The sequence below is a fragment of the Gavia stellata genome, chromosome 5 (assembly GCF_030936135.1).
Source record: "Gavia stellata isolate bGavSte3 chromosome 5, bGavSte3.hap2, whole genome shotgun sequence".
NCBI lineage: Eukaryota > Metazoa > Chordata > Aves > Gaviiformes > Gaviidae > Gavia > Gavia stellata.
In genome coordinates, this window is record NC_082598.1 from 7330493 (window position 1) to 7350520 (window position 20028).

The 20028-nt window shown below is 43.9% G+C and overlaps 1 protein-coding gene across 2 annotated transcripts in view; it reads left to right on the plus strand.

The window, feature by feature from the left end:
* The window catches only part of FGFRL1 (fibroblast growth factor receptor like 1), a 177664-nt gene that overhangs the window by 83407 nt on the left and 74229 nt on the right, over positions 1–20028 (plus strand). For both annotated transcript variants that reach the window (XM_059818041.1, XM_059818042.1), the window contains exon 3: positions 5394–5666. In XM_059818041.1, coding sequence (XP_059674024.1) covers positions 5394–5666 — 273 coding nt within the window. The remainder of the gene's footprint in view (positions 1–5393; positions 5667–20028) is intronic.

Consider the following 20028-nt stretch of genomic DNA (forward strand, 5'->3'; position numbering starts at 1 on the left):
TACAGCAATGTCAGCAGCAGAGCAGCAAGTGGGGCTTTTCTGTGGTATAGGATAGTGGAGAGCGGTATCGCAGGATATAAATTGAAAGTTGCCCAGCTGTTCAGCAAGACAGGTGTAGGATCTGTCTTTTATATAATGGAACAGAATGGAGATTCCAGTTGCTTGTATTCGTAAATGAGGCAAATAAATCTGCACACTTGTCTGCATGTATATGAGCAGAAATATTTAAAACAAACGAGGTGATCACGGCATTTCCTTGTTAATGTTTGACTGGGCTTATGTGATCTTGAACAGAAAACTTGGCATCTGGCTGGGATTGTTGGTTTCTTTCTGGGTGTACTTATATGTATTTGCAGATGGGGAAACTACAAGCAAGAAAATAACTTGGTGGAAAATGTAGGGTCTGAATTGTTTAAATTATATTTTAAGCCTGATTGCACCCTGGCCCTTGGAACTCCAGGCATGATCCCTTCTAGTAACTAAAATGATTTGAATGTTATGGGGCAAAGTTATATTTAGTTTGTATCTGGAGAAAGAATAACAACCAGGCGCAGGGGAAGGCAGCTGCATTCTCGTCACTTCTTCCCAAGTCACATCCACAGATGTCAAACCCTACCCTGCCCCCTCGGCCGAAATATTAAGAAATGATTCTCTCAAACCATTGGGTTGAGGACAAGGGGGACCGAAGAAAACCTGCCCACACTGGGTTTGTGTCGAGGTAGGGCTTAATTTATCGTAATAGCTCCTTCTGTTCGCACAGGCTGTGAAGTCAGCTGCACCCTCTCCAGCGTGGTGTGTTGTGACTTAAAAGGCTGTTTCTCAGCAGCGCCCTGTGGCCGCAGAGAGCTGCCTTTCTGTAATGGAAAATCGCAGGAGTGGAAGCAAGAAATGGTGGTTGTTTTCTCTCCCCACCATTCCCCCCTCTCCTTCCGACTACAAAAATGTGTAAAAATCTGTGTCACTAATTTTGGTGGAACATCTACCCGGGGCCTTGGTTTTGGCCCCTGCTCCTGCACCTCATGGCAAAATGCTGCGGGAAGTTACCTCTGTCTCCAGGAGCATCAGGGGTTGCAGGTTCACAGCACTTACAAGGGCTGATTTTTTCAAGAATCACTGCCTAATGGCTAAGAAATCAGGGGGAGTGTGGTGTAGGGACAGCTCTCCCAGGATTTACACCCAGGGCCAGAGAGCACTGCTCTCTCCCGCTCTGTCTTGAAAGGATCCAGTCTGGGTGCGGGCACATGGCAATTCACAGGATCCCCTCATAGCCAGAAAGATGGTATATATTGGCATTGAAAAAATTGTGTTGGTAGATATATGAATTCGCAATTTTAATGATCTGGTTTAACAAAATTATTTCAGGTTTCAAAACAATCCCTTACGGTGTTGCTCTCCAGCTCTTGTGGCATTGCCCTCATGCATAACCCACAAACAAGGCAAGAGCGGCAATACAGCAAGCAACTGTAGGGTATTGCTCTCAAAAGACATTCGATCATTTCTGCTCACGTGCAACACAAAGCTGGAGTGTAGGATGGCTGAGATCGTGACACTGGCTGCTTGAGGAGTAATTGTGTCTGCTTTTTAATGCTGCGTTAGAGCACAGGGCAGAAGCCGGCAGCGGCAAGGGATGGGAAGTCGGCAGCAGCCAGGGTTCAGCCTGTTTTTACCTCGCTGGCAGCTGTAGGTGAGGCAGCAGGTGCTTTCCTGGGATTTTGCCTCTCTAAGCAGCTGTAGAAATGTATCCGGCCTGCAGGGCCGCGGGCTGCGCACTGGGCTCTGCTCCCGTGCCGCCGCGCTCAGCTGTGAGCGCATGCGTGCCCCAGCCCCATGGGAAGCAGCCACCAAGGGACACCCCCAAATCAACGCCTTGGGAGACCTGGCAGCTATTGGGCACTCTGCTTTCATGGCCACCCCCCTGGCAGTTCTGCAAGGTGGGGAGCTCCCTTCAGTACCAGTGGTGCACATCAGAAATTGGGGTGCTCAGCATCTTTTTACTACATCTTTTTGCTCTGTTCGTACAGCAGAAGATGGATCTGCTGTAGAGAAGCTGTAGAAATTAAACTCCAGGGGAACCTGGCTGGTTCTGGGCAGCTTAATATATGGATTCAGAGGGGGAATATGTTTCTATCTGGATAGTGTGGGATTTCTGCGGTATGCCATGCGAGGCAGCTCTGTGTCAGCAGCACCCACTGCCCAGGGGATGTTGCAAAAGGGCCTTTTTGCAAAATGCACTTCCCCCTCTCCACCGCCTCCCCTCCAAATACTGACAGAGAAGAGTGGTGAGATGTGCCAAAGCGTATCTTGACTTGAAAAGTATTCATCCGTCACTGTCGCAGTCCCAAGGCAGGGCTGTACAGATACGTAGTGAAATAAGACCCAGTGGATGCCTGTACATTAGAAAGAGAGACAGAGATCCGTGATGATATCAACATTTTATTCTTGCTCTAGCCATCTACAGGAGGTCCAGCTATCGTTGGCTTGCCAGCGCCTCTGAAGCCTCTGGCATATGTGAAGGCACTGGTTCCAGAGAAAAAGTACTGCTTGCGCGGAAAGTCATTAATGCAAAGATGATAGGTAATAAAGTGGGAATATTTACAGCACCAAATGAACAGAAGCAAGGTTTTCACATCTACGTCCTGAGGCTGTACCTCATTGAGAAGTGCATGCAGCTGTACCTGGCAAAATTCAGAGCAGGAAAAAGAGCGGGGGGAAATTTTTATTCCTCATTCCGAGAAAGTCACTGGAGGGGCTAATGAAGGGCTGCAGAGCACCGCGCTAGTGTTTTTCTTTTCAAGCAGAAAGGCTCTAAGAAATGCTCCCTTTTCTAAATGTCATAAATGTCTGCGAATAGATCCTGTGACAGAGAGCGATCCAACAATTCCTCAGAATGAAAGGTCAATCAAAGGAAAATGGCATTTAGGAGGACCAAGCTTACCGCTGACCCAAACATGTGACAGATCCAGAGGCAACTCTGGTGCCATGAGGAGACCCGCTTGTGCAGCCTGCCTCGATGAGGCACATGACGTGATTGGGAAACTATCTGATTCCTCCAGGTCTCAAAATTCATCAGGAGTCAACCTTGAATGTCGGAAGGAAAGGGATTTTGAAGGAGCTACAGCAAGTTTTCAAGCTGGGAGGAGGGCACTCTCTCTCCACTGTCCCTGCTTGCCCTGCACCAAACATTTTTCCCCAGCACTAATTATAGATCTGTTTTTGCCATTTGAATATGCATGGAGTAGTATCCTGGCTCACAAGTATGTTGCAATGAAGCTACTCTTAAATTTGACTTGGTTTGGTAGAGCTCTAGGTCAGAAAGGATCTCTCCAAGGGCCAACACAGAATTTCAACAGAGCTGTGGACTTGTCTGGACATTTTTGCTCTTTTATACTGAGTGTGATGCTGCACCATGTAGGGAAATGTAGCAGAATTTGGGGCTGGATCCTCACCCGGTGTTGGTGAATTCTGCTTTATCAAAGTCAGCAGACACAACCCCTCCTGATGGGTGGATTCTGCGGGACATGCTTTAATGGGCATGGTGGTGTTGGGTTGATGGTTGGACCGGATGATCTTACAGGTCTTTTCCAACCTTAGTGATTCTGTGATTCTGTGATTTCCTCTTTAAAAGATTCAGCAACACGGCTTGTGTCACATCAGCATTCACAGGATCTTGGGATCATCTCTCCATCCACAGGGCTGGTTGGTGGTCTCCCAAGGTGAACAGTATTAACAGTGTGGTTTGTAGTGGTTTGTAGTGCTGAGAAAGACCTGGACAAGTGGGATTTCTCATGGTGTTTTGCCAGTTCCCTTGGGGGATGGGAGGGCACTATCGCCTCTGAGACGCTGTCCCACAGAAGGTGTGCAGGGATGGGTGTTATCTTTGCCAGGGACTGACTTTTTCAGAATAAGTGCTGTCAAGATCCCTATTTTGCGTCTTCAGCAGTTTGTCAGAATCTGAGTGTGTCTAAGAAAGAACCATTGGTTTAACCAGGCTCTTAGTTAAACTAATTAATGAGTTTCAAGCTAGTTTATAACTCTTTTCTCAGCTTGAGCAGCAGTTCTGTTCATCAGCAAAGCTGCGACATTCATGGGTGCGATTCAACATGAGTAACTGCAACAGCAACTCTGTAGTCATTCATGAGCTGGACTGTATGTACTGCCTTAGTCATGCTGGGGAAAATTCAGGCAGACATTGGAATAATAGGAATTAGTCATGAGGAAGTGCAAATATGAGCTCTGTAGCTTATCCCATGTGGGTCCAATCCTGCAAAACACTAGGAACAGGAATAAAATATGAGGGAACAATTCCAAATCCCACAAACATCTTATGGGTTTTGGGTGCAACTCATCATCAGCAATCCTTAGCAAAACATTTTGTCCTTATGCAAGAGCAAAGCACTTGTTATCATACCCATTAATAGACTATTCAGGGAAGAGCATTGCTATTGCAGTTTGTGTGGGGAACTTGTGCAATTAATGAAAAGGCAGAAAAGGCAGATGCAGGAAAAAGACTCTCTGCTCCAACTTTTCAGAGCCTTGGGAAGAAATTCTGGTTTGAATTCAGCTCTGGGACCATTCCCACTGTTGGACTCTTTATCACTTCTTTTTTCTGAGCGTTGACCTGTCCAAGTGCATCCTGTTATCATGTGGCAGCATGTTCACTCTGTGGCATTCCAGGGACACTCTGTTTTGCATGAAATTGTCATGTTTTACAAAGAACAAATATTTGTCAGTTGGGTCAAACCAGCAGGGTTGCCAAGGCAATTTATAAATATACCCTCTTTTAGACTATAAGCAACGTTAACATGTCAGGGTATGCTGTACCTTTCAGTGAAGGGCTACCCAATGAATGCTTTATATCCAACAACTGCAGGCTTAGGCATCTCAGATAAAGCCCATCTGGTGACTATTAAAGAGAATTACTGTACATACAACATGAAAGGATTATAACATTTGGGGGGGGCAGTGTTTTAAGTACCAGTGCTGTTACTAATTTTGCCTTCATGATAGGTGTTGAGTTTAAAACAGCTACAGTTGCTTTACCAAATACAGCTGAACAGTTTGTGTATTGGACTCCTTCTTGCTATAGGAAAACGGGGGTGTTTTGGAAAAGCAAGAGAAACCCAGAACCAGGCTTCCCTGGTGGGTTAGCATGAGCTGCTGAGGACAGCAAGGCTACAGCTTCAGGTCTCGCACAAACCAGTATCTCTGTTGATGTATCCTTCTGTAATTGCCTGCATTTTTAGCCTTGGTTCTAAGGGATTTTTGGTAAGCATCTTTCACTGTATCTCTGTCTAGCAGTCAGTGTAGTGCGCTGCTTGATGACTGGTCTTTAAATCAGTGCTGTATCACTGGCAAAAGTAATAGCAGCTCTTCCTCTCTCTGTTCTTTCTTAGGTCCCCCAAGGATTGCCGATAAAGTGATTCACCGTCAGTCCGTAAGACTAGGGAGGACCATCAAGCTCCTGTGCCCAGTGGAGGGTGACCCCCCGCCTCTCACCATGTGGATGAAGGATGGACGCACTATCCACAGTGGCTGGACGAGGTTCCGAATCCTTCAGCAAGGGCTGAAAATCAAGGAGGTGGAAAACGAAGACGCGGGAACCTACATTTGCAAAGCCACCAATGGGTTTGGCAGCACCAACGTGAACTACACCCTCATCGTGATTGGTGAGTAGGGCTGGAGAAAAGCCAGGCCTCACCTGCTCTGGGGGAGAGAGCGAGCTGATTTCTGTGTAGCTGTCAGTGGTTGCAGATTTGCTTTGCTAATCATTTACTGACCTCCACTCTTAACCGGCCCTTTCCAGTGTTTGAGGACTGCCAGAGCTGGCTACGTTGCTGCACATCTTCTGCTGCAGCCGGCTGCAGGCAGATAAGATTACGCAGTGCCAAAGGTTACAAATAAACAGAAATGATGCAATAGTCACTAGGGTCCAGATCACAATGAATTCCACACAGGAAAGGCTGTGCGATAAGGAGAGGTCACACTGATCTTTATGTTTGCTGTTGTAACAGGATAGTTCTCAAAACAAATGTTAAGGCACCCATATAAAAACGCACAGCTGGAAGATCAATGCACTGAGCTTTTGCAAAGCGTGGTGTCTTCAGGAATAGTAATATTTAGATTGAAACAAAGCTCAGAGCTGGCATATGACCCAGGGATGCTCAATTCCTGAGAAATCCCCTTGGTGGAGGCAGGATTAAAAAAGCTTTAGATGCCATCTTGGTGACCATGGGTTCTCTGGCTGTGCTTTTGACTGGCTTCAAAGGGCTTGCTTGGCCTGGCAACGGGATTTTGGGGTCACCTGCTGGGCTGAGCATTCCTGAAGGCCCCCAAAGACACTTCTATGGGTAATGAGAGATTCCTCTGCTGTGGCTGCCACAGAAATATGCTCATTGCTCCTTGCCTATGAGGAGGGAAAGAGCTGGATGAAATTTGGCATGCTGGAGGATGCTGAGGGAGCAAAGGGGAGGGTTACAAAGCAGGGGGTGAGATCAGGTATCTTGATCACCCTATTGCCTGATCAGCACCCCCAGTATCTCGTCTACAAAGTTCTGTTTCTCTCAGACAGTGGAAGTAAGGACAGAGTTTAGGGCAGTTTCCAGCTGCCTACTGGTTAGCACTTGGCCTGGTTTTGTTCTATTTCTTCTTCTTCACCTTCACAGCAGGAGGGCTGCTACGGACTCAGAGCATGTAGCAAACACTTGGTGCTGTTGATGGAGGATTATCACCCGATAACAGGGTGATTCTTGGAGAATGCACTTTGCTGCAGAGCCACTGTGGGAGTGAGACCAGAATGTAAATGTCTTATCAGGAAAGAGATGCTTAGGTGAGGGAAACCCTCTTGCTATATGACTCCTGTAGCATCAGTGGCATTAAAGCCACAAAAGCCATCTTATAGTTTACAGAGTTTGCAGATTTGGTTTTCCTTGTTCACCTCTTTCCTATGCACATTCATCCATCTTTCTTTGCTACAGTGAGCAAAAAGGGTGAAGTGGAAATAGTCTATAGTGAGTCATGTCTACACAGACTCCTTTTGGTCGTGCTTTCCTGACTGTTTGTTGTGGAGAAAGGAATGCTATAGGAGCCTGCTTCAGTCCTGCTTGTGCTTTTGCAGTATGTGGATGTTGCCAAAGTCTTTGATTGTCTGTGTCATCCAGTATCTTCTGTAAAGCTCAGGGCCCAAGCCAGCTCCCATTATTCCAAGGCAAAGTGGCATCGAGGCATCTGTGAGTCAAAGAAGGCTCTGACTATTTTTGGTAGCACAACAGAAACAAATGAAAGGGAAAAGCCAGGAGGCACAGGGTGAAAGTTGGACTAGAATTCAGGAAAGATTGAGGCAAAAACTACAATTCAGTTGCTCAGGGAAATTGGATTATCAAATTTAATTGTGTTAAGAACAATAGTGTTCATTATATTTGGCACTGTAAAGCCCTGGGCACAAACACTAGTTATTTGGAGCCTCATCGGGCAGCTATGGCAGGAAATGGCAAGCTCCCACTGGCCTCTGTGGGTGTGAGATTGAGCCCTATGCAAATAAATATTGATCACCAAGTGCCAAGAAAAGGCTAACTTTAAACTAAATGTGTGGCAGACATATGGGCTGAGTTATCATTCATCTCCATGCATCCTTGTTCTAATGCTGGCTAACCCCAGTACTTCTTAGACTCTTTGCACCTTCCTTCCTTCTCTCACAGTGTACCCTTGTGCGTTGTTGTTGCTCAGACCATTTTTGACAGATTACTTATGTCCCTCGTCTCCAGTGGTACAGATGTGTTCACGTAGCGTTTCAAACCAATTGCTTTTCACTGGAACAATTTGCCCTGAAAACAAATGTTCCCCTAGTGTCTTTCTTGCCAAGGTCTGCAAGTAAACACAAGGTATCACTGACTTATTCTTTCAAAGGATCCAAAGTTTTAATGCGTTGGCCAGATGCTCGTGTTCGTCTTGGTGAAAATGCTTTTGGTTGAGAGCAAATCAATCCTTTGTTGATTTTTGAGAAGGAGGCAGTGTTTTAAGACCAACTGCATGTCGGTTTTGAGGATGAAGATCAAATTGATGGAGCTGTTTTGTTTGTGCTCCAGAAAGCACAAACTTCATTAGGCAGAGTGGCCTGTTGAACCATATGGCCTCTCTATTCTCCCACTGCTTCAAAGGAGAAAAAGCTTTACTTCTGACACCAAATGTGTAAAACCATGCAGGTGTCAGACGTGGGCAAGGTGGTTAAGATATTAAATAGCATCAAATGATTCATTAAACATTGGGACTCGGAAAAAATAAAATCCATTTTGACATGAAAACATTCTGGGAATTTAAGCAGTAATATCTGGACTCTATACGGTAGCTTATTAGCAGATTTTTGAGTTACTCTATATGCTTTTAGCTGAGCTCAGCCACGCCACTGGCAAGTGAGGAACTGTCACACCTGTGTTATATATATGTACGCTGCAGCACAATAAGGTGGTGGTTTACGTGAGGTCCTACAGAGAGCTGAGACTAAAATTCAGCTGTCTTGAACCTCTCTGCCTGCACTCAGGGCTATATAACTCTTATTAATCTTAACTCTTATTAGTGTCTATATTCCATTAGAGTATAGAGAACCAACAAAAATCTGTGACATTCTACAAAGGAATAAAAAAGGGCAGTGGATCCGCCAACACCAGTGGGTGACGGCAGACATGGCAGAAGTGAGCTCCCTTGTCCATGTTGCAGGTTGCAGGTTGGTCTCTGTGAGATGTAATAATTTTGGTATAAGCCTGTTCGAATGTCGCTTTTCTGCTTTTGTGACAATCTTGCTTGCGATCAGCCAGCTCAGTGTACAAGCAGAGCAAACTTAGGTCTGCCTCTACACGTCTGGTAGACATACCTACACGTTGCCTGGCTGGAGGACTTGTTGGTCTGTCAGTGCGGATGAGGTGGATTACTCTGATTTTACAGATGGTAACTAAGGCAAAGAGAGACCAGGTGATTAGTTGAAGACCACATAAAATATGAGCTGTGGCTCAGAGTTGAGTCTAAACCGGCTCAGAGTTGAGTCTAAACCTCTTAAATCTCACCCTAAAAGACTGTTCCTCTTTCATAACACTGGGAAAAGTCTTTTCTCCTTAATTTAGCATCTTCCTGCTGCTGTGTTGGAAGGGAGTCTTCTCTGGGGTTTTGATCTTGCTTCTCAGACAAAGGTTTTGCCAACCCAGATGGTAGCAATTGGTTTCTGCCCTGCTTGTTTCCCCATCTTCTCAGACTGTGGGGCCTGGATCCCAAAGATCCAAGGAATCTTGCTCTAATACAGTCCTGCATGAAATGTAAGCCAGTAAAAGCAGATAACCAACATAAGTCGAAACTACAATTTCCTTTCCTAGCCAGGCTTAATAGTTTTTGTGGCTTACCACAAGATTTGGGATGCCAATTACACTGCAGACAAATGCTGGAAGAGGAACTTCTCTTTAATCAGTATTAAATCAGCACTGCAGTTATTAAGTACAATGGTTCCTTGTTGCAGAGAATTATCTGTAGCTCACCAAAACAAATGTGCTGTACCTTCCCAAACAGTTATTTGCACAACGATGCCCATGAAAATCTTATCTTTAAGGTTTTTTCCCAGCTGAGTCAATTCAGAAGAGCTGATTTATAACCTACAGGTGTGAAAAGTAACTTTATTTTGTTTTTAGATGCTTGGTTGAAACCTGCGGTTTCTTTACTGCAGAATAAAACTTCCTTGCCAGTGTGCTCTAAAAGGAAGCCTAAGGCCAAAGAGAAAGAAACAAAATGTTGAATAGCTGCTCATTATTTGAAAACTGTCCACCTTGTGTGCTGAATGGAGGTATGTTCTGCAGAAAAAAAAAAAAAAAGCGTGTGGTGGTATAACTGAAGCCTGTATCAAGCTGTGGCCAGCCTGGAGAAACTGTGAGGTGGCACATATGGAGCCATCGCATGATCCAGCCGTCAGGCCCTCATTGGGAAATCTTAGCCCACATGGGTGAGATTTGCCTGACTTACGAATAACTGAAAACAAAGTCTTCTAACAAGGAAGTGCTGGACAACCTCCATTTACCATCTCTTTCTGCAATAATAAACAGTATCACTTGTTCCAGAAGTCTGGTCATTCTCTGACGGGAAAATTGTTGGTGAACAGCTGTAGGAAGGGCTATTAGTAAATATTTGTGCTGTAGCATAATGAGCTCTTTCACTAATACACAACACAGAGGACTTTTCACTTGCAGAAGTGTTATGGGCCAAATCCTGCAAGGTGTGCCAGCATTGCAACACGCAGGGCTATTGCTACAGGTGCTGCCAGTAAATACTTCATCTTGCATCAGTTGCTTAACCAAGTGATGAAAGATCAAACTGCCTCTATTTTTGTATCTGCATGCATGTTTCTTATTACCTTCTGTAGGAAAGAAAAGGAAGCAGCAGCAAGAGTGGGCTTTAGGATTGTCTCTGCACTGTAGATTTCTTGCTTTACTTGGAGGTTGTAGATTGCTTGGGTGCATCTCAGCATACCATCAAAAAATATCACCGTTGAAGTCCAAGGAACAGCTGCTCCAGTGTTTCTCTTTCTTGCCCCATATCTCTGACAGCTGTAATTGTTTTTTCTCTTCTTTGGGTTTATTTGGAGGAAGATTTTGGTGAAAATCATCCATCCCGTTCATACCCCTCTCTGGTGCCTGGCCCTCTGAATAACCAAGCCACTTGGCCCCATTAGGGCTGTGGAGTAGTAAAATCTTGATGCGGAGAACTAGAGGAAGAGCGCAGCTTGTTGTCTTAAACCTCTGATGGGCTGTTCAGAAATTGAGCTACATCTCATTTTCAAACAAATCAAATTTACTATTAAATGTCTGCTGTCTGTCTGATGCAATTGATTGTTATGAGAATCTTCCCTGACATTGGATGATTTATCTTTAAAGTAGCTTTTTCCTGCTGAGCCAGCTGTTATTTTATGCTTTTTTACAGCTTGTCCAAAGACAACTCTGATAACAGGCATGTGTGAAAAATTTGCATTAAAATAACCTTTTTTTTTTAAACAGTCAGCATAAGTATCCTGAAAAAAAAGTATGGCAATGTCTGAATGGATATTTATTCTAATCTGCTTTTTTCTGCTCATAGTAGTAGAAAATGGTGTGTGAAAAAAAAGTTGAGTACAGTAAAATATGGTTTGCATTACAGTTCTCCAATGAAGTCATCAATCTGTGTCTCAGAACTCATTTATAGTGCAAAAGCTGAGAAAACATTTGTAGCACAGAGTCAGGTGCCACCAGCCATCTTGGAAAAGCATGACAAATTCGTTTATGTTTGGGTTTTGGCCTCTTAATAAACTCTGGGGACCAGAGAAAGATGTGCTCAGCAAGAAGATGTGAATCAACATTGAGTCAGCAATGTGTGCACCAAGGGACTGCTAATGCTAAGCAAAAACTCAAATGAGTCAACACTTAAAAAAAGAAAAAAAGGTGCAGTATTTGCATTTGAGAAGGTGGCGTGGCTTGTGCTGGTCATGGCATGGAGTTAGCAATCCATCTTTAGTGCATTTACTTCAACACAAAGTGTGAAAGGCAGCCCATCCAGTGCAGGACCGTTAACACAATCACAGGGCATATAATCATGACTAATGAAGATTAGGCAGTTGTTATATGGAAATGAAGAATTCCTTGTGACAATAAACAGTAACAAAGTTCTCATGTTTAATTTGTTAAGGCCCCAATTCGGCAGCTGGATCTACGTTGGTGGCCTCCTGTGCATACGCAGTGTGATTAACACCAGATGAGGATCTGGCCATAGTCGCTGATGCTTAGTAATAGTTATGTTGCTAATTAAAGCTCAGATTGGTTTTGGCCTTTGGGAGCTGAGCAGAAAAGGGGAGCCTTAGTTTTACTACTCAAGGCCTATCAATTGCAATCATTGCACAAGGACTTCTTGTCAGTGTGTGGCATGGTGTCACTGGGTCACAGCAACCCCTCTGTGGAGATGCAGGTAGGGCCTCGGATCACAACAAGACCTGTCTAAGCGATGTTGCCAAGTGAGGGGATCCTGCGTGTCAGCCTGTGGTAAGAGACTGTCAATCTGCATGAACCGATCCCCTTGCCTAGAGGAGTCAATTCGGTACCTAAAATGTGAATATTTTCATGTTTTGGTGCTAACTCATGGCTAAATCCGTTCACTTGGAAATGAAGCTCCTTTTCCACTGGAGGTGACTCATCATTGACTAATGATGCCCTCACCCAAGTCAGGGCTCTTCCTTCTGAGTGTTTATTAGTGTAGGCGTAAAGACACACACCCTGACCAAACTTGGTGTTGCCCAGGGACAGCAGAAGCATGCATGTTAAAAGGAATCTAAAAGCAATCAGTTATTCCTGTCCCCCGAATTTCAGTGGTGCTTCATCTCCTCCTCATTTGGGGAATCCTGCTCAGAGGCCGACAAACTGCCTGTCCCCATATGCAGCACGTTTAGTCCTGGAAAATGTCCACTGTCCTGGGAGAGGAAAGGAGGAGAGAGAAATACTCCAAAATGAAAAGGTGACTATTCCTGGATTGCTGCAGAAAAACGATTTCACTAGTTTTAGTCATTTTGATGAGTGCTACACTAGACTGATGTCACAACAGCCCATAATAATTTGTTCTTGAAAAGCTCTTTCTCCATAAAGAGGTGATGATGTGAGTGCCAATATTAGCTGTAACTATCCTAAAAATAACTGATAAAAAATGTAGCACTGAGTGATTTGACTGATGGCTCTCGATGGATGGGTGTAAAAGGCTGGAAAATATCACAACCGGGCAGCAATCTTGTTTCTTCCGAGTCCAGATCTATAATGTAACTCAGTGCTAATGCTGTATAATGTCCACAGTTTTTACAAGATCTCTGTTAGGTTTTATTAGTTTCATTTGATTTTATAACAAACTTTACAGTATGCTTATCAATACATCATGTTCTGGCTAACAAAAGCCTCACTGTTTCGGGTGGATTTCTTTTTTCCCTTCGTGAAGCTGTAACATAGAAGCCAAGTTAAGAAGGTGACAACACCTGTTCACAATTTAAAGGAAATGAAAAGATTTTTTTCCATGGATGTAAGCATGAAATTCATACATATATGTATGGATATATAATTTCCCCCCATACTCCATCCTGTGGTAGACTGTGGCAAACCAGAGCTGCAGCCAGTGTAAATTCGAGGCATGCAGGACATATGGATGCATTTAGCCCACGATCCTCTACAGATGCTTTGGCGTGTGTAGCTGCTGCTACACCCATGCAAATAGCGAACCGCAGCTCTGTTTGCTGCACAAATTTTGTTTGGGAATGAAAGCAATACACAATGCCAGGCAGGCTGACATTAAAAGTGTGTTTGATCTGAGCAATTTATGGCTTCCTTCTGTTAAACGGTATTAATAGAATTAGCCTCTGATCCCAACGAGTTTGTGGCATACATGTTGGGTTTTTCTCGTCAGTATGTCTGAGGCTAAAAACATCTTTTGCCTCTGACTTTATTAATCAGAGTTATCTTTGTTACAATCCTCCATACAGCTAATGGGCAGAATTTCAGCCTGTGTTGACAGAGCAATGCTGATGTGCACAGCCACTGATTTGTCCACATCTACGGATCTATAATGCTTAGAAATAGCTGCATTTGTGAGTAAAGCCAAGGCAGTCCCTGGTCCAAGCAGGTGATGCAGAAGGTGGTCTAGATTACCAGCCAAGATCTGCTGTGACTGCAGAATAGTAGCTGAGTCTTTTAATTAATAGCACCCCAAGTAATGAGAAGCCATCATGCTAATTGCAGACCTGGTCATCAGCAGTTTTGGGATATCTACCACCTTGCCAACCATCCAAGATGCTCATCTTCCCCAAGTAGCAGGATCTTTCTGTTGACTTTCTGACAACTACTACTGTCCTCCTCTTTTTCTGACAGCGTTTCCTTGGCATGTCTGCTCCATCCCTCTTCTTCTTGCCAAAGGCTGGGAGTGAAGGACTTAGCATGGCCTCATTGGACTCAGTGGACCGCTGAAGCTGGGCTGAGCTTCATGGGCACAGTGTTTCCAGGAGGTCTCTGCCAGAAACCACTGTGCCCCATTCACTAGTGCCATCATACAGCTCTGTTGTCCTCAGTTTGCCCAGTAAATACCAGTGATGTATCTTTTAGCCAAATTTTAGTCCCTCTGATATCAGTTAACTCAGAAATGCACAAAAGGCACACTTGTAAATTAAGGCAGAGTGAATATTTATATTTATAATAGAAAGAACAGCACCAGGTTGGGCTAGTTTATAAGGTGTAGCTTGAATGTTGATTTTGGAGAGTGCCTCTGTATGTGTAAATGCACATACACACCATCGATCGCTCACGTGCTGCTTCTTGATCCATACATGTAGGTACATCGCCTGTTAAAATGTATGGTTGTTGAGGAGGTGTATTTTTACATTCCTGTAGGGTCTGGTTCTCTACCTTTCCTGTGCTGTCTTTGGCATCCACATTAAGAAAAAGATGAAGAAAAGGAAAAAAAAGCCAACAAAACTGCTGGCAATTAGTGTATAAACCTATTTTTAAATCCAATTTATTTTTGTTTGATGAAAGAAGGAACATTTTCTATGTTGTGCTTGATGAATAATATCATTGTGCTAGAACCCTTTGATTCTTCTTACTTTATAATAACGTGGGTTTCATAGTCAGAAGACCTGAGTGTTTACATTATACACTTTTGGCAATAAATTTGGAAAAGAAGAGGAAAAAAAAAGGACTAATCCCAGGAGTTCTGAAACCTATACTCCTTCTTAAACGTACCCTGTTAAAGACATTAAGTCCCTTGCAAACATCCATCTATCAGCAGTTGAGAGTTTGTAAAAGGCATACTTTGTTCTGAACTCCCTGCCCTACTGATTATGCACAGTTCTTTTATTTTGTGAATAGGATGACGACCCCTTAGCCTGGTAATGATGACAGATTTATGTATTTTAACACCCAGACGCTGCTGTATTTGTTAAGGGCTGCCAGACTCCAGCAGTGCTGCAACCCTAGTTTATTTTCGTTGTCAGTTTGTGCTGCTTTTTAAGGTGTTCTGTAGCCACTGGAAGCAGTGCCGCTGCTGCTCTCAGAGGTTGAGATGTCAGGATGTTAAGAGCATAAGCCACCATCCTTGGACTGTTTCCACTCATAAAATGTCAGTTTTACTCTGGTCGCGCTGACGGGGTGGAACCTGCTCCTCGCACTGAAGCCAAGGAAAAGAGGGGAGAAATAAAACCCCTCCGAGCAGTAAAACGAATCAGATAACATAGAATTTATCCTTTCACTTTCTACTCCCATGATGTATTTTGCAGCTCTCAAGTTAATGTTTTAAAGAGAACTTTCTTTTAATGTGCAGTAAAAGCAAAGAACATAAACATACCTTGCAAGCTTAGCTGTTAAAGCACTGTATGGGTCAACACATCTGTCCTCTACGCAATGCATCTGTCTGTGATTTCTTTTGCGTTGTTTTAAATTACTGCAAGTGGCAGAACAATAGGGAGACAAACAGTAAGAACAATGCTGTTGTTTCATAACAAGCTAAATTATTAACAGGCCTGTACAGAAAATATTTCATGTAAATTAAAGGGAAGCAAATGATTTTATTTTCCATTCAAATGATCCAGTGCAACAAAGGCAGTTGATGTCTTTCTTCTTTTCTTATTTTCTTTCATCTTGCTACAGATACGTGTGTTTCCGTGCGTGTATATAATTTTCTTACAGACACACTACAAAGGTTATGGGGCAAAAAATGCAGAATATGGATGGTTTTCTGATCTCTTCATGCCAACCCAGCCACTAAATCTGAGTTTATCACACAATCCAAATGATGCATAGGACTTTCATTAACTTTTTTTTTTTTTTTAATTCCAATTCATTGTTTCCCTGAAAAATGTTGTCAGATTAGTTGAACTATCGAGTTGAGTCAGTTTTCTGCTTGATTGTCAACAAAGGGCTTTGAAATATTTGGAATTGAATCCTCCATCACAAAAGTATTTTGGTTTGGAAAAAGCATCACCACCAAATTCTTCGTTGAGTTTTCTTTGGTCCAATATTAGATGTTTCTCTTCTTAAAGAGAAACCATATGAGTTGGCATGTTGGTTTTGCGTTGGTTTCTTTCAAGCTAAAATAAATCATGATGACCTTTCTGCTGAAGTAAACACGGATCTTCATCTCACCTTTGTTGAATGTGCAGCCGGCAGGAAAGAGAAGAGCTAGTGACAGTCCTCCTCATTCGGTGGCAGGGAATTTGGGAAGGGAGCTGGATCCACTTCAGATGTGGGCTGGGATTCCCAGACCTGCCTGCTGCTCTCTCCAGAGCAATCCCAGGAATCTCGTGGAGCAGAGGGATGGCACCACCCCAATCCCCAGCACGGCCCAGTGTTTGTGCTCTGTTTGCAGCGTCTCCTGACAACTGCAAGCCCACTGCAGTTTCTCCTGGTAGCCCTCACGTGTGCTTTGGCAGGAGAAACTCCAACCCAGGAGAAAGTTGTGGGAATTCGACATCAAGAGGGTTCTTTCAGCTGAGGCCTCTTGTGAGCTGCTTTGGTTTGAGTGTGGTTTTGTTAATCTCTTTCCTTCAAGGAGGCTTGGAAGATGCAGCAGCCTTCCTTGTGGGAAGTGAGTAATATTGAGCGTGAATTTTGAGAAGCTGGTCTGTGCCTTTGGGTTGAAATGCAAGCAAGGTGCTAGGTGTTCTCTCGTCCTGACAGGCGTGCTCCTGATGTGAGCCATCTCCTTCTTACATTGGCAGATTGGTTGACTTCATCTGTGGGGACTCCATCATCCCCTTTCCTCTGGGTTGGTTTTCAGAGCCTCTGGGGAGGTGTCTGAGAAGCTGTAATCACGGCCATTGTAAAAACATGTCCATGTGACCTTCAAAAAAAAGAGGTTGTTCTCTAGGTGCTCTGTCCTTGGGTAGTTACAGAGAATTTTGTGTGGCCCCTTGAAATCTTGCCATGATAAACAGACAAAAGGGCAACAACTTTCAGGAGGAGATCGGTGGAATTGCATTAGAAAGGAATTTGGCCACCCGACATCCTCAGTCCCATCAGCGCTCGTGTGTATCTCCCAGCCCTTTGCCAGGAATGATTTGAATATCTTTTACCCTTGTTCTAGGCAAAACCTGGGTCATGGACATACTCAACTATAAATTAAACTGTTAAACCTTAAATACTGAAATTATGCCTATATGTGGTCATTGCTGTTTGTTTGTTTGACCTCTGTTAGCTCTTCTCAGGAATTTTTGGCCCTTCTTCTCTTCAAAGCTCCATGCTTAATGGGAGGACAGGCTGCACACTGGACTGCTCACAACTAATGTTTTTGCCACCATTCAACATCTGCAGTGAGGGAGGGAATATTGTAGGTGCTGTGACAGTGTCCCCCTTCCTCCAAGGCCACACTGGCATGTCCTGAAGGGCAAACTCTTTACAATTTTCACTAGATTCTTCCCACCTGCTCTTTGGAGAAAGCACTCTTCTGTGTTTGGGGACTAATCTATACATCTTCACTCATGTGCTATGGACCACAGAAACTGTTTCAGACATAGAGAATATAACCCAACAAGTTGCCTGCACATCGTTCCTGTTATTTCTGCTGCAGCAGTATTTACAGTATTTTATTGCATTTCTTACTGACCTGGAGCCTCATACCAGCTTTTTTGACACTTAGCACGGGGACCCTGTTTGCTATGGGGGAATAATCAGTTTGCTTATTCCCTTACGGAGTTCCGAGCTGCCTTTTTGTCTTTCAGATGTGGCACGATACCTGGTGCCACCCCAGCTCTGCAGGATGCGGAGTGATAATGATTTAACTTCTTGGGATGGTGTTGCTTTTGTGCCTTGCTTAGACACGGTCCCATGGTCTTGGAAGGTATTTTCAAGCCAGGTCACTTCATCCTGCCTATTTTGGGGGATTTGCTAGTGTAACGCAGTGAGATTTCTTCTCCGGCCTCAAATACTAAACCACTGCTAAGCTGAGATGATACTGCCAGTTCTTTGCTGATACTTTGGTCTCTGCTCAGAGTGTAAAGTAATGGGTGGATTTTTAGCCACTGCTTTTCTCAAACCTCTCTTCAAATACGGCATGACTCAGGCCACGAGTGAAATGCTTTTCACGTTCTTTGTGAGGGAAGAAGTGAACCCCACTTAGAGGTCTGTAATTTTAAAGGAGGATGGTAAAGTGAACTTACAGCACTTTATCTCTGGGGCCGTCAAAGATGGAAGATAAAGGGGAGTTTTTCAAAAGCAGTCAGCCGAGGCTGAGTCAACTCCTTTTGAAGAATTCCCATGAACTTCCATGGGATAAGTACTGCCAATGCTGAAAGCTTTTGAAACCTTACCTAACCATCCAGTGACACCTTTTGAAAAATGTTTGTAGTAAGCACACATTCCTGGGAAAATGTAAGTAGGTTCACATGTGTTGAATACCGAAGTGCTTTCTCAGAAGCAGGTGTTTTGAATGGAAATTGAGAAAACGGGTTTCTAAAGCAATTTTACTGAGCTATAGTGTCTGCCCTAGTCAGTAGGGACATAGTACTTAAGCTGAAGCTATTTTTAACAGTTTTCTCTCCTGTAAGCAAGGCCTGACTGATAAGTTGCCTGTTGCAATAAGCAATCCCTCTAACGCCAGTCCAACACATTCAGCTGTTGTGTGAAGTCACACTGAGCACAAAACAATTGCGAGGTTTGCTAGTGTCTAACTCGGAGCTTGTACGATGCTTTGGGTTTCAGAGTATGAAAGACATTTCTGTACCACCTCTGGATATGAGCTGTAACTGCTGTAACAGTTAAATACAAATTAATAAGAACATGGAAGCTGGGGCCTGAGACAGTCCCAAGGTTGCAGTAATCAATTTTTGGGGTTTTTTTTCCGCTTTAAGAAAACTCCAGGCTCAAATATCAGGAACACTGTTGCTGGATGTAGTCCATGCATGCAGTTGCCATTGGCTGTGGTGGGAAATCAGTAGAGTTACTCAGAAGGAATGTACGTGAGTGAGGAACAGGGTGCTCTACCCATGTTGCAGGGAGGCATCCTAATACCTGCCCTTGTTAGCTTTGAGACAGCTAAAATTCACTGCGCTCATCTAAGGGGGATGGCTTGTCTTGCAGTTCTGCAGGGAGGAAATGAAGGAGAGAAGGAGCAAAAGGAGAAAAACGTCAGGGAGGGATTTTTAAAAATCTTTCCTTCCTTTTGCATTGCAGACACGTTAAGTACTTAATATTTTAAGAGCATCTTCTTACTTAGAAAAGCTGGCAAAGATGGGATTCAGTACGACTCTGCCAGATTGATTTACAAATCGGCCTTACGAACTCCTGCTGCTTAAACATACCAGAATGCGACAATTAAAGCCAACATCTGGAATTCATTGGTGGAGCAGATCCTAGATAAACATTAAATGAATGTCCATTTCCTTAGCATTGGATTTCCTCTGGCTACCACAGCTTAAGTAGTGTCATTCTATCAGATAGAGCTGATGATGATAGCAGAGCAAATGTCAAAGTCATGAGCCAGATCTATTTGTTCCATCTTTTAGCACTGAAACTAGGACTAAAGCTGGGCTGAAGAGACACCAGCTGTTTTTTCCACTAGACTGTGGGGATGGGATCCTCATGTAACTAACCTGGGCTAAGCTGGTCGTGTGGCTCCCTCTCTCTCCTGTGAAGACAGAATACTTCAGATTAGTTAGGTTAATCTCACTTGAGGAGCTTTGTCTCAATAGAGTTTCTCGACTCTCCGTTTCCCCGAGATCTGTCAAGGTTATTGCAGTCTCCCTCCATTCTCCAGATCCAGGGAGGGATTCTGTTTGTTCATTGGTTAGAAACAGAGAAAACTGGCTAATGATTTTGGGACTAAGTCTGAAGTTATCCAGGTGGCAGCCAGTCACAACACATACCTGCCTCTCTTCCTTTGCAACAGATCTCTTCCCCGAGGCTCGGCTGAAGTGGAGAGTGGCCAGTGCCATCCACATCCATCGTGGGTGAGATAGAAAGCCCTAGGGAATAGTTTTTGTAGGGCCAAGAAGAGCTTGCTTACCCTGGCAAGAAT